This window comes from Penaeus monodon, chromosome 9 (assembly GCF_015228065.2).
Source record: "Penaeus monodon isolate SGIC_2016 chromosome 9, NSTDA_Pmon_1, whole genome shotgun sequence".
In the NCBI taxonomy this organism is placed as follows: Eukaryota; Metazoa; Arthropoda; class Malacostraca; order Decapoda; family Penaeidae; genus Penaeus; species Penaeus monodon.
The window spans coordinates 15364820-15379819 of NC_051394.1; the positions used below are offsets into that span (position 1 = coordinate 15364820).

A 15000-nucleotide genomic window follows, 5' to 3' on the forward strand; every position below is an offset into this window, starting at 1 on the left:
AGCGAGAAAGAGAGAGACAGATAGAGAGAGGGGGGAGAGGGGGAGTGGAAGAAGAAAGAGAAAATGAGTGATACTGTTGAAAGAGTTACGACAACACAGTAAACCCGATGAATCGTTGCTACCATCAATATCAGATTTGCCGTTTCAGTAATAGATAAGTATCAGATGATATATATAGTAAATGATAATGTTTAACAAAAACAAACATAATGTCAGGATGATATTCAGTAGTAAATGATAACAGTCAACAATAATAAACATAACAGCATGATAGACGATGAATGATGATACATAATAAATATAGATTAAACCATTAGTGAGGTTGAAAAATTGTATTCAACATCGCGATCGTTGCAGCATGATGAAGACAGTAATATGTTGATCATAATGGTAATGTTTAGTGTCGTGATTACTGTTCATTAATGATAATAATCACAATATAATGATAACGTTCCATTCCATGATTAATGTCATATAAAGATGATAGTGATGAGACACTAATAAGACTAGCAATGCTTGATTATACATTAATGATATTCCACGATTGAGTACTGTAAATATCACCGTGGGAGTTTGAGAAAATACATCTCTCTATTTTCTTTATTATCTTTATCTGAGGCCTTTCCCCCAATTCAGCAGTGGCTCCGCTCCTCTTCTGACAAAAAAAAAAAAGGAAAAAAAAAACGGCAAGAGATGAACGAAAACGAAATGAAAGTCGCGGGAAATTGAATCCGTTTCGTGGAGGTCATAGCAAGCGATTGGGTGTTCGCTTTCCCCTTTTCCCTTTTCCTCCGAGGGGGCAATGAAGGCGAGGGAAGGTGGGGGAGGGGAAGGGGAGGGGGAGGGGTCATGGAGGTGAGGGCGCTGAGGAGAGGAGGGGGAAGGGTCAGGTAGGTGGAGAAGGTGGGGAAGGGGTCAGGGAGGTGAGGGGCGGTGGGGGGAGTTGGGCAGTTAGGGAGGTGGGGGAGGGGAGGGGGAGGGGGGATTTGGGGGAGTGGTTAGGGGGTGAGTGCGGGAGGGGGTTTGGTAGAAGAGCTCGAGTGGGGGTGAGTGGGGGGGTGTAAGGTAGGGAAGGGGAGATTTGGTGGAAAAGCAGGTGGAGCAGGGGGAGAGCGGGTCTCGAAGTGGTGGGGTAGGGTATGGGACGTTTGTAGAGGGGGAAGGATTAGGTTCAAGAGTGGGGGTGATGTTGGGTAGAAGTACTGGGGAAACAGGGATATAGAGAAGAAAGAATGTTTGGTAGGAAATGGGGAAATGGGGGAAATTTCAGTTGGGAGGAGGAAATGTGGGCAGGGATGGGGTGAGGGACGGTGTGGGGCGAGAGGAAGGGGTTTCAATGTGGGAAAGAGGTAGTGTGGGCTGAAGGGGACAAGGAAGTGGGGTGTGAGGGACTAGAAACTAGAGGAATTTGGACTAAGGGAGGGGGTTCCTAAAGGCGAGTACATGGCCAGAAAGTGGGGTGGGGGAGTCATGATATTTGCAATCCAATTAGAGAAAAAAAAATGATCGTTTTTCTGTATGGAAATGAGGTGAAAAAAAAGTCACACGAGTGAAGAAGAAAACCCACATAATTCAGTTGCAAAGAAAGGTGATTTGGTGAATAATACTATAGTTGATTAACATTTAAGTTTTACTGCATCCTGAAACAGACTCATAATGTTCACAAAAGTTGCCAAGATCATTATGTCAAAAACTTCCTTTTGCAAACCTTTTCTTGTCAACTCATGCACATGTTACCGAAAGTTATATTTTATTCTCTCTGACTTTCATGTTCTTTCGTAAAGTCTTGTTTTAATGAACGACAAAGAGAGAAGGAGATAGATTGGGGTATGTGCTGTGTGCTTGTGTGTGTGTGTGTGTGTGTGTGTGTGTGTGTGTGTGTGTGTGTGTGTGTGTGTGTGTGTGTGTGTGTGTGTGTGTGTGTGTGTGTGTGTGTGTGAGTGTACGTGGGGGTGTGTATATGTCCGAATGAATACAATTGTGTAGATGTGGACACCTACATATATGAGAGCATGTTTGTATAGTGTGTGTGTATGTGCATATGTGTGTGTGTGTGTGTGTGTGTGCGTATTTGTGTGTGTGTGTGTATGTGTGTGTGGAAGTTTGTTTGTACATTATCCAACTTCGGCAGCAAAGATCACATCCAAAGCAATTCTCCAAGATTTCCAGGAATGTCCCACCTACATGAAACATAAGTGGTTTCAATTATCAATAATTCATATCTGCTTCTCCCGAGTGGCCAAAGAACCAGGGAGCGACAGAAAAAAAAAAAAAAAAAAAAATAAAATATTTGGTTTTATTAAATTACGTTTTTTTTAAAAATTTGCATCTCGCTTTTAATATTTGGGGTTAAAAATTTAAAAATTTATAAAAAAAAATAAAAGTGTGTTCGCATGTGCATATGAGGGAGGGGGGGGGAGGGGGCCCCCTAAAAAATCCCCCTGGAAACGAAGGGGGCGCCAGTCTTTGGAAAAAAAAAACCTGGGAAACCATTCCTTATGTTACTTTTTTCATTACCCAATTACTTTATTTTATCTTTAAATTTTACTATTTTTTTCTTTTTATATTTTTTTTTTTTTTGATTACTTTCATTATTTTAACCCCATTGTTATTAAAATTATTATTTGACATTTTATTTTATTGTTATTTAATTTTTTCCCATTATTAATTTTTTTGTTTTTTTTTGTTTTTTTTTTTTTTGTTATTTTATTTTTATTTTTTTTTGTTTTTGTTACTACTTTTATTATTCTTTTTCATTTTTTTCTTTTTTATTTTCATTATTTTTTTTCTTTAAAACCATTATTTTTTTTGTTTGTTTTGTTTGTTGTTTTTTTTTTGTTTATTTTTATTTTTTAAAAAATTTATTATTCTATTTATTTTAATTAAAAATTTTTATTATATTATATTTATTATATATTATTAATAATTTAAATATTTTTCTTTTTATTTTGTTTTTTTTTTTTTTTCTTTATTATATAAATTATATTTTTCATTTATAATATAAATTTAATTTTTATTATATAATATAATTATATATTTTATATATATAAAATTACAATATATATAATATAATATATATAATATATTATATAAATATATTATTTTTTATAATATAATTTATTTTTTAAAAAAAAAAACCCCCCTAAAAAAAGGGGGAAAAAAAATTTTTTTAATTATAAATTAATAAATAAATTTTTTAAATATAATTTATTAAAAAGATTTTTTTTAAGGGATATTATATTATTTTTTAAAATAAGGGATTTTATTTCCTTTTATTTTTTTTTTTGGGGGTTTTTATTTTAGTTATTTAATTTTTATTTTTGTTTTAAATCCTCCTTATTTCCCCCAAAAAAAAACCTCCCTAGGGGGAAAAGGCGCGCTTTTTTTTCCCCAACCCCGGGAAATTCAGAAACCCCAACCTTTTAACTATAATGCTTTGTTTTAAACGGCCAAAAGGGGTGTTTATTCTCGGGGTAATATACTTTCTTCCCTCCCCCCTGGGGGTAACCCCCTTTCGTCAAAAACCTCCCGCTTCCCCGCAATTTTTTAAATTTCCCCTTTTTCCCCCCGCTTCCCCCCCCCTTCTCTTTTTATCCCCCAGCACCCCCCCCAAATTTTTTTGTTTCCCCCAATTTCCCCCCCCCCCAAATTCTCTTTTTTTCTCCTTCCTTTTTTTTTCCTCTCCCCCTTTCTCTCTCCCTCCCCCCATCTTCTTTCCTTTACCTTTTCCCCCTTTCCTCCACCATCTCCCCCCTTTCTCTCCTCTCTCTCCCCTCTTCTCCCCCTACCATCCCTTCTCTTCCTCCCCCCCCTTTCCCCTCCTTCAATTTCCCTTCTCTCTTTCTTCTCTCCCTTCTTCTCCTCCCCTTTGCCCCTTTTTCCCCTTTCCTCGCCCCCTTTCTCATTCTTCTCTCCCCCCTTTTCCTGCCCTCCAACCCTCTCCCTCTCTCCCCTATCCTTCTCCTTTATCGCTCTCCCCCCCTCTCTCCCCCCCTTCTCTCTCCCCTATCTCTCCCCCCTCTTCTTCTTCTCCCCCCTTCTCTCTCTCTTCTCTCTCTCCTCTCTCCCCCTCTCTCTCTCCTCTTCATTCATCTCTTTTCTTTCTCCTTTTCCCCCTCCCTCTCTCTCTCTCTTCTCTCCCTCCCCCCCCCCTTTCTCTCTTCTCCCCCCTCCCCCCCCCCCCCCCCTCTCTCTTCCCCTCTTCTCCTCTTTTCTCTCCCTTCTCTTCCTCCTCTCTCTCTCTCTCTTTCCCCCTTTTTTTTTTCTTTGTCTCTTTTTCCTTTCTTTTCCCCTTTTCTCTCTCTCTCCCTCTCTCTCTCTCCCCTCTCTCTCTCTCTCTCTCTCTATCTATCTACTATTATCTATCTATCTCTCTCTCCCCTCTTTCTCTTTTTTCCCCTCTTTCTCTTCTCCTTCTTTTTCTCTCTCTTTTCCTCTCTTTTTCTCTCTCTCTATCTTTCTCTCTTTCTCTCCTTTTTTCTCTCTCCCTCTCTCTTCTCTCTCTCTCTCTCTCTCTATGCCCTCTCTCTCTACTCCCCCCCGCGTCTCTCTCTCTCTCTCCCTCTCTCTCTCTCTCCTCTTTCTCTCTCCCCTCTCCTCTCTTTTTTGGGGTTGTGTATGTGGGGGGATCTATATCAATTATAACCTATCTATCTATTATAATACATATAGATAGATGTAGATAGAAAAATACACACAAACACACACACAAACAAACACACACATACACACAACCACCACACACACACCCCACACCCCACACAACAACAAAACACACCACACACCACACACACACACAACCACACACACAACACACCACACAACACCCCACAAACACCCACACACACACACACGCATAAATAATATTATAAAAATTTTATATATAATATATATAATATTATATTTTTATATATATAATCAAAAGGAGAATCTGATTTTAAAAGGGGGTTAAAAGCGAGGGGGGCGGGGGGGGGTCCGTTATTCCCCGGGGCGTGAGGAAGGGCTCGGGGGTGGTTTCCACACACTGCACTGGTTTTGCAAAGTGGCCGCGCGGGGTGGACGTCATGGCAAAAAACTGGTGTGGGGTTTTAAATTTTTTTTTCGAACGTTCAGAATAATGGGTTTTGCCGGATTTTGGGATTTCTTTCAATTTAAAGATTTCCCGGAAGGGCCCGGGGTCTATTATCGTGCCCAAATATAATTTTTTTGTACCCTGATGCTTACGTTATTACTTTTATTACCCTTTATCAGGGAAAATTTTTTAATTAAATTTTTTATAGTATTGCAATAGTTATTACATTATAATTTTATTGTCATCATCTTCATCATTGTTGCTATCGTTACTACTACTAATCATTATTTTCTACAGAAATTTCCATTATTATTTTTTTTTTTTTTTATACTTTTATTAATAATAATTTTTTTTTATTATCATTTTGTTATTTTTTTCCCTTTTTAATTTATTACATTTAAAATTTTCATCATAAACCAAACCTCATCATTTATTATTATTATTTTTTATCATTATTATTATTTCCCAAATTTTTATATTATTTTCATTTTTATTTAAACATTTTTTTATTCATTTTTATTCCCATTATTTTTAACCCCATCATTTTACTATTATTTTTATCCATTATTGGTATTATTACTACTATCATTATTATTATTATTATTATTTTTAATTTTTCATTATTTTTATCCCTTTTTTATTTTTGTTTATTTTTTATTATTATTATTAAATTTTTATTAAATTTTTATTAAATTTTTATTAAATGATTATTATTATTTTTATTTTTTTTATTTTTAACATCATTATTGTTATTGTTATTATTTTTTTCGTCAAATTTTTTTTTTTAAAATTTTCATTATTATTATTTCGTTGTCGTTTTTATTGTTCTTATTTTCATTTTCATTCATAAGATTTTTAGTAGTATCATAAATATTTCTAATTTTTAATTTATTTTTTATTTTTACTATGAATATTATCATTATTCATGTTGTTATTGCCATTATTGTTATTATTATTTGTTATTTTTTTATTTTTTTATTCCCCTTTTTCAATACTCCTTTTCTGTTATTTTTAAATTTTCAAATTTTTCCCTTATTTTTATGATGATTTTTATTACAATATCTTCAAACGTAAACATTTATCATTGTTATTATTATCCTCATTATCATCATCATCATCATCATAAAATTATTTTTATTATTTTATTATTTTATTATTATTATTTTCATTTTTTGTTATTATTTTATTATTTATTAGTTATTATTATTGTTATTTTTTTATTGTTGTTGTTGTTGTTGTTGGTTTTTTCATTAATTTTTATTATCCTTTGCATTAAACACTACCGGATATCATCCTCATCCCAAAACTATAAAATTTTTTTATTTATCAATACTATAATTATCATCATCATTATCACTATCGTTATTATCACCATCATTACCATCACCATTACCTATTACTTCATCACAGTTCCTATTATTATTATTAATCGTATTATCATTATCACTACCGGTATTATCATCAACCTCAATACTATCATTATCATCATTTTTACATACCCATTTTCACCATCATTTCCCCCTCACCACACCCATCAGTTTCCCCAAAGATTTCCCATCCTCCCATCCCTTTTTATAACCCTCTCCTATCCTCCCCTGAGGTGGTGGGATCGGCGGATGGTTTCACTTCGTACACAACGGGCCCTTTCCTTTACGCCAGTACCAAAACGGAAAACATCCTACACACGCGGAAAACTCAAAGGCCGGGCCCCCAAGTAAGGTTTTTCCCCGAGTGAGAACCCTTTTAAAATTCAAAGACTCTTGTGGCCTTTATTTAATGCTTAACCTCTCTCTCTCTCTTTTTTTTCTGTTTTTTTCCTGGTCGGGTTTAAGTAATGACTTGGTGGGCCTAAGGGAAAAATTTACCAGAAGGGGAGAATTTTTTTTTGGATGGGGGGGGGGGGGTATTATGGAGATTTTTTACTTAAAAATTTAAGGGCAAAGGGAAAAAGGGAGGGGGGAAAAGGGGAAGGGAAAAAACCCGAGAGAGGAGAGAGAGGGGAGGGGAGAGAGAGGGACCGGGGGAGAGAGAGAGAGAAGGAGAGAGGAGATGAGGGGGGAGAGAGAGAGAGAGATAGAAGAGAAGAGAGAAAAGAAAAGAGAGACGAAGACGAGAGAGAGAAGGAGAGAAAGAGAGAAAAGAAAAGAGAGGGGAAAAGAGAGAGAGAGGAGAGAGAGAGATTTTGGGGGAGGAAGGAATTTAGAGAAAAGAGAGAGAGAGAGAGAGGGAGAGAGAAAAAGAGAGAGAGAGAATGGGGGGAAAGGAAGGGGAGGGAAAGAGGGGATAGGAAGAAGATAGAGAAGTTGGGGGAAGGGAAAAGAGGGGGAAGGGGAAAAAGAAGAGAAGAAGAAGAAAGAGAAGAAGGGGGAGAGAGAGGAGCAGATAAGAAGAGAGAGAGAGGAGAGAGCGAGAGGAAAGGGCAAAAAAAAAAAAAAAAAAAAAAAAAAAAAAAATTTAACTTCAATAAAATTTTAGCGGGGAATTATCTGTATCTGTAGATTATTATTTACTGCAAATGTTTCAAGAATCAGACACCGTTGTAGCATTTTGAAAATTATTATTTCTTAAGAGCAATCCTGATCACGCCCAAGGAATTTCCACAAAATATCAGATGTCAAGCTGATGATCTTTGGGGCTTTTGAACTGTGATGTAAGACGGAAGTTGTCACATGAAATAAGTAAATATTTAAATTAGATTAATTAAGTATTTGACAATAAGTGCATAATAAAAAACCAGTGGGGAAATTTAGAAAAAAATTTTTCCGATAGTAAAACCCCGATATCTGTATTACTCTTCCGCCTGGGTCATGTTACCATTTCTTGGAACAAAATATGGAGGAGGATGAGAGAAACACAGTCTTTAGCATTACATCCGATATCATTAAGTTATGTCGTAACCTTAAAGACTAGTTACGAGAGAGAGAAAGAAGAGAGAGAGAGAGAGAGAGGGGGAAGGGGGAGAGAGAGAGGAGGAGAGAGAGAGAGGAGAAGAGAGGGAGAGCGCGGGGGAGGGAGAGAGAGAGGGGAGAGAGGAGAAGGAATAGAAAATAGATAGAAGAAGAAGATAGAAGAAGATGATGAAGAAGATAGAAGAGAGAAAGAGAGAGGAGAGAGGGGAGAGAGGGGAGGAGGAAAGGGGGAGGAGAGCGGAGGAGACGAGAGAGATGAGAAGAAAAGAAGATTGAGAGAGCCAAGCAAGGGCGAAAGAGAGGAGACGAATATTATTTAAAAGAGGGAAAACCAACCAAAACAGATGCAACAAACAGACAAAACAAACAGAAACAAGGACAGAGGACAAGATCAAGAAATCCGTGGGACGTTGTAAGAAGCAACCTGAAAGACGAGAGGAACCTCTTCAGCAGGAAAAGGAAAAAGAATTCTTTAGGGAAATTAAAGCAGCCAAATCCCACCAGAACGTTCACGCTCTCTTTCTAAAGGCGACGGAAGCTAGTACGTACAGGCGACTAGCGTAGATCTTTTTGTTAGTTAAGTTTACATCACTGACTGAAAGATTTTATACCCCTAAAGAAGGGAGATTTTTTTAGCTCTTATATCGGATATATTTACTTGTATATGAAACACACGAAAGTTAAAAGACGTTTTCTAACGAGGCTAAACATTTCTAAAAAGGTAATAATACCACGGGGCTTCCGAACGATGTCTGAAGACTGATGATACAAAATAAGGAAAGCTGAGATATTTACGGAGGTTGTTAGGTACCCTCTGGGATCATTAGGTACACCTGGGAGTAATTATTTGGCTTGTTTGAATGAAGAAACGCAATGAAAACAGGGGACAGGGAAAAAGGCATCAAGGCGGGGGGAAAGGATAGGACAGAAGTGGGTAAACGAAAGGGAGTGAGAGAGAAATCTGGCAGAGATGAAGGGAAGATAGATAGAAAGATTTTTCCCTTGTAAAAAGGGGTTGGAATATTTGAATTAAAAAAAAATTAAGAACGTTATGCAAAAGAAAGTCAACTAGAGTGTAAAAAATGTAAGTGGACAAAAGACAAGGCTATAAACAATTTTCAAAAATTATTCATGAAATTTGGAACGCAGGAGGAGGGGAAGAGGAGGGGAGGGGAAGAGAGTAGAAGGGGAGAAGTGGGCGGGTGGGAGGGGCAAGCAAAATAATGCAGCGCGCCGGCCAAGACGTTACCACAGCATGGCAACATGACATAAGCGTAAATATTCTGCTGAATTTGCCACGTTGCATGGCAATTTGGGGGAAATTTACAGTCCAGTCACCAGATTTATGGAGTTCAGGATCTCCTTCCAATGGCTGGTCCTAAACGTGCGAGGGTTCTGAAAACTGCTTATTTGGAAGGAACACGTGCTGTGTTTTTGTTGCGTGTGTGTTGTGTATGTGTGTGTGGGTATGTGTGTATGTGTGGGTGACCTTGTGTGTGTGTGTGTGGGTTTGTGTTTGTGTGTGTGTGTGTGTGTGTGTGTGTGTGGTGGTGGTGTGTGTTTGTGTGTGGTGGTGTGCTTGTGTGTGTTGTGTGTGTGTGTCTGTGTTGAGTGTGTGTAGTGTGTATGTATATGAATGCAGAGAGAGGGAGGAGAGAGAAAGAGAGAGCAACAGACCCCCGAGAGAGAAATCCTAAAGAGAGAGAAAAAAGCAAAAAAAGATGAGAGAGAGAGAGAGAGAGAGAGAGGACTTTGGAGAGTCGTGAGGAGAGGGAGAGAGAGAGATGAGAGGATGAAGCGGGAGCGAAGGGGGGGGGGGGGGGGGAAAAGAAGACGAGAGATGAGAGAGATGGAGACGGAGAGAGGAGCGGAGGTGAGAGAGAGTAGAGAGTGGGGGAGAGATGAGAGAGAGAGAGATACGAGAGAGGAGAGAGGACTTGAGAGCGAGGAGAGAGATGGAGGAGAGGATGAGAGCGGAGGGAGAGGAGATGAGAGCGAGGAGAGAGAGAGAGAGAGAGAGAGAGGAGAGAGAGAGAGAGAGAGAGAGAAGAGTGCTAGTGGTATTGCGTGCCGTGCGTTGTGTGAGAGTGGTGGTGGTGGTGGGGGGGGGGGGGTTGGGGGGGCGGGGGGGGGGTGGTAGTGCCGTGCGTGCGTGCGTGCTGTGTGAGTATTTGTGTGTGTGTGTGTGTGCGTGTGTCGTGTGTGTGTGTGTGTGTGTGTGTGTGTGTGTCTATGTGTGTGACAAGGGTCCGATGTAGGTTGGTATTAGTATCATTAATATGATTTACTAGTCTGTCACAGTAACTAGAAATAGATAAAATACAAGGCTAATGCTACAGAGATACACTCCTTTACTTACACAAACTGGATATGTCGACAGTGATGATGATAATAAAAATAATGATGATGTTTAAGACAATTACCATTATTAGTAATATCGTTATCATTGCTATTATTTTCATCATTATTATAATGTAATAAGAATAGTAATAATCTTAATGGTAATGCTAATAATATGAATAATATATCCTTTCTATTATTATCATTGTTTGTCATTATTTTCATTATGATTATCATTATTATTATTATCATTATCATTATTATTACCATTATCATTATGATTATCATTATTATCATTATAATAATAATAATAATAATAATAGTAATCATATCATTATTATTATTATTATTTATAATTATTATTGTTATTATTATTATTTTATTTCTTATTATTATATTATTATTATTATTATTATTATTATTATTATTATTATGATTATTGATTAATTATTATCATCATCATCATCATTATTATTGTTATTATCAATAACAATAATATAGTGATAATAACAGTAATAATAAAAGTTATAATACTAACACTAATACTAATACTAATACTAATAACAGTAATAATAATATTTGTAGCATTGATAATCATGATAATAGTAATGATAATGAGAATGATAATAATAACTATGATAATAATGATGAGTATAATAACAATGATAATAATGATGAGTATAATAACAATGATAATGATGATGATGCTAGTAGTAATAGCAACAACAACGGTATCCGTATCATTAAGCTTCCCACGCGACATCAGTTAGGCGAGAGCATTAACAATTAATGGTTAGAGCAAAACGCGTCTAACAGAAGAAGCGATATTGCTGAAGTAGGACAGAGTTGGGACTCCTGACTGTAGCTCTCTCGCTTTCTCCTCTCTCTCTATATGTGCTCATATCTCTCTCTCTCTCTCTCTCTCTCTCTCTCTCTCTCTCTCTTCTCTCTCTCTCTTCTTCTCTCTCTCTCTCTCCTCTATCTCTCTTCTCTCTCTTCTCTCTCTATCTCTCTCTCTCCCTTTCTCTCTCTTCTCTCTCTCTTCATTCTCTCTCCTCTCTCTCTCTCTCTCTCTCTCTCTCTCTCTCTCTCGCTCTCTCTCTCTCTCTGTGTGTGTGTGTGTGTGTGTGTGCGCGTGCGTGCGTGCGTGCGTGTGTGTGTGTGTGTGAGAATGAGCGTGTGTGCGTGCCTTGTGACTTCATAAAATAAATCTACGGACCCTGTTTCACTGCAATTAATATTTAAATGAAATAGGCTTTTGTAAAACTGCCTTCACATTTCCATCAGTGAAACTGATTATGAATATAAATCTTGATTATAAGCCAATTGTGAATTATAATAATGATTAACATATAATGAGGACAATGTACAAGATTAGCTCTCGCACAGTTATTAATAATGAAGATCAAGATAGTGAATTGTTAATGATGATGATAGAGTAAGAATAAAGGACATGGCAATAATATCACCAGTGATGGTAATAGTGATAATACAAGAGCTGATAATAAGACTATATAGTAATGAAAATGAATATATGGTACTAAATTAGATAAACGGAAAAATGATAGTAAAGTAAACAAATAGCCATTAGTTTTTGCAAAATAATTAACGAGGTGGGTAATGCCTAAATTAAATAGAAAGACGAATAACACCAAATATAAAAATGATAATGATAATGATAATAATAATAACAATAATAACATAAACAATAATGGTAATAATAACAATAATAATAACAATAACAACGACAACAACAACAATAACAACAACAACAATGATAATAATAGTTATAATAATTATAATAATAATGATAATAGTAATAATGACATTGCCAATAATGATAACAATAAATAAATGAAGACATAAACGTCAAAGGTATCAGGTATGATACTGTTCATGTCGATCGCGAAGCCCCGAGACTGTGTTCGACCTACTCACTTCCATCCTCTTTTGCCGCTTTGTCTCTCTTTTACCCATGTAATTTTCCTTCAAAAAACGCCAAATTGCCATCTTGTTTATATAGGAGTAACTGTCCCTGAACGTTATAAAAGTCCTCGACCCGTTTCTAGGGAGTACTGATTAAGGAAACCCGGCCGGGATAAGGGAGGGGCATTACTCCGCTCCGGTGACTGTCGCTGAGAGAGAGAGAGAGAAAAAAAAACGATTTTACCTTGTTTACTTATGATTATCTACTATTCTTCTGCCATGCGCTCCTTATGGTCCTCGATCCAATATCTGGTATGTCTCTTTTGATGAAATGTTGCGGCAGTGATAACGGTGATGATGATGATGATGCTAACAATGATAATAATGGAAACAGAAATTATGAAAATAATAATAATAATAATAATAATAATAATAATATTATTATTATTATTATTATTATTATTATTATCATTATTGTTATAATTTTTTTTGTTATTATTATAATAATAATAATAATTATTATATGTCTTTTTATTTATTATTATTATTATTATTATTATTATTATGATTATTATTACTAACTACTATACTACTAACTACTATATTATTATTGATTAATTATTGTTATATTATGATTATTATTATTATTATATTATTATTATTATTATTATTATTATTATTATTATTATTATTATTATTATTATTATTATTATCATTATTTTCATAATGATAACGATAATGATGATGATAATGTTTATTATAATGCTATCGATAATGATAATAATAATAACAATAGTGATAATGACGATGATGATGATGATAATGATAACAATAATGATAATAATAAAAAAAAACAATAATAAAAAATAATAATGATAATAGTTAAAATAATTATAATGATAATAACAACAGCAGCAACAACAACAACAGTGATAACAATAATAATATTATTATTATTATCATTAATAATAATAATAATAAATAATAGAATATAATAATAATAATAAAATAATGAAATAATCAATAATAATAATAATAATAATAATAATAATAATAATAATAATAATAATAATAATAATGGTAATAGTCAATAATGGTAATGATAATATTAATAGTAATAATAATGATAATGATGATGATTATTATTTTATTATCATTATTATTATTATTATTGTTTTTGTTGTTGTTGTTATGTTTTTTTGTAGTATTGTGGGTTTAAGGATAATAAATAATAATTTTGATAAATTGTGATATTGTTAGCTAATACTGGAGGGGGGATTTTAATGATAATCATCATTATCATCATTATTTTGATAATGATGATATTTGCAGTAATAATAATAGCACTAGTATTAATGACATTGATAATGATAATTATATAATAAGAATATTAGCATCAATAGTATCAGCAACAAAAATGGTAATAATAATAAAGAGTTAATTTTCTTTTATGTTTTGACACGGGTTCTTCAATTTCACATACTCCGCAGCATCCCTTTAGCCATATTAACAAATAAATAAAGAAATAAAGAAATAGATACAGTGAACGCTACCAGATACCCTCCCAAGCGTATGCGTTGATTGGCTGAGCAAGGTAATTCTTAGCCAATCAGGAGCTTGCGCGTGAACGAAGAATTAGCGGGATTGGTTGCTTAGACTTTCCTATTGGTAATCCGGCAGAAAGAGGCGCGCGTGTCTCTGTAAGTATTTGAAGCTCTCGGGCTAGCGAAACCTCGTTCCCTAAGGAGTTCTTGTTGTGTTTCCGTTAGCATATTCCCATTAACAACTGAGTTTAATCCAGTCATGAGAATCACATTAAAGCGAATGTGTGCTTGCGCTCAGATGGCAATGGCTGTCTGCACTGGCTTGTTTTTTGTTGTCTTTCTTTCTCTTCTTCTTCTGCTTCGTCTTCCGTTCTTTCTTTTTCCATTACTACTCAGTACGTGGGAGATTCTTAATTCTCTCTCCTTGTGATGTTCAAAGCATACACTTATTAAAAAAAAAACCACATACTGAAGTACACACGTAGTACACGAGTGTTTTGTGGAAAGGCGATGATAACAAACCACGGTGTCGGGAAATGTCACGTTGTTTTCGCCTCCCCGATCGCGACCCGGCATAATCGACCAGCTGGAATTTCCGACGAATTCTTCCGTCCTGAAATGGGATAAGGGGGAGGTGGACAGGAAAGAGGGGAGGGGGTATTAAGGGGGGAAGAGGAGGTGAAATGGGATAAAGGGGAGGAGGAGAGGAGGGGGGTATTAGGAGGGGGTAAGAGGAGGTAAAAGGAAGGAGGGAAGTATGGGAATAAGACGGAAGGGACAAGAGGGAGGAGGGGAGAATACAAACAAGGCGAAGGGAGAAGGAAGGAGGAGGAAAAAATACGAACAAATCGAAGGGGGAAGGAGGGAAGAATGAGAACATGACGAGGAAAAAGGAAGGAGAGAAGAATAAGAAGAAGGCGAATGAAAAAAGAGGAGGAAAAGTGCAGAAAGTAGGGCACGTTAAGGAAAAGCGAAAAGGAGGAAGTAGCGAAGGCAAAGAAAGAGAAGGAGAGGGAAACGAAATAAAATGAGAAAAACGGTAGCAAGGAACCCATACGGATCACAATGTCGTCCGGAGTGGAATTTAATTTTCTCTTCGAAACGAAACCCGGATGAAAAAAAAGTATCATGTCGTGAAAACAGGTATTGCCTTAGACGTTAGGAAATCAGACCATGCAAAATAAGAAAACAAAGACAAGATATAACACAG

The 15000-nt window shown here is 35.8% G+C and overlaps 1 protein-coding gene across 1 annotated transcript in view; it reads left to right on the forward strand.

Annotated features, from left to right (window-relative positions):
* Positions 1-15000, forward strand: part of LOC119576977 (neuroendocrine convertase 2-like) — a 139171-nt gene that overhangs the window by 78910 nt on the left and 45261 nt on the right. The window contains exon 2 of the mRNA XM_037924645.1: positions 6672-6785. Coding sequence (XP_037780573.1) covers positions 6672-6785 — 114 coding nt within the window. The remainder of the gene's footprint in view (positions 1-6671; positions 6786-15000) is intronic.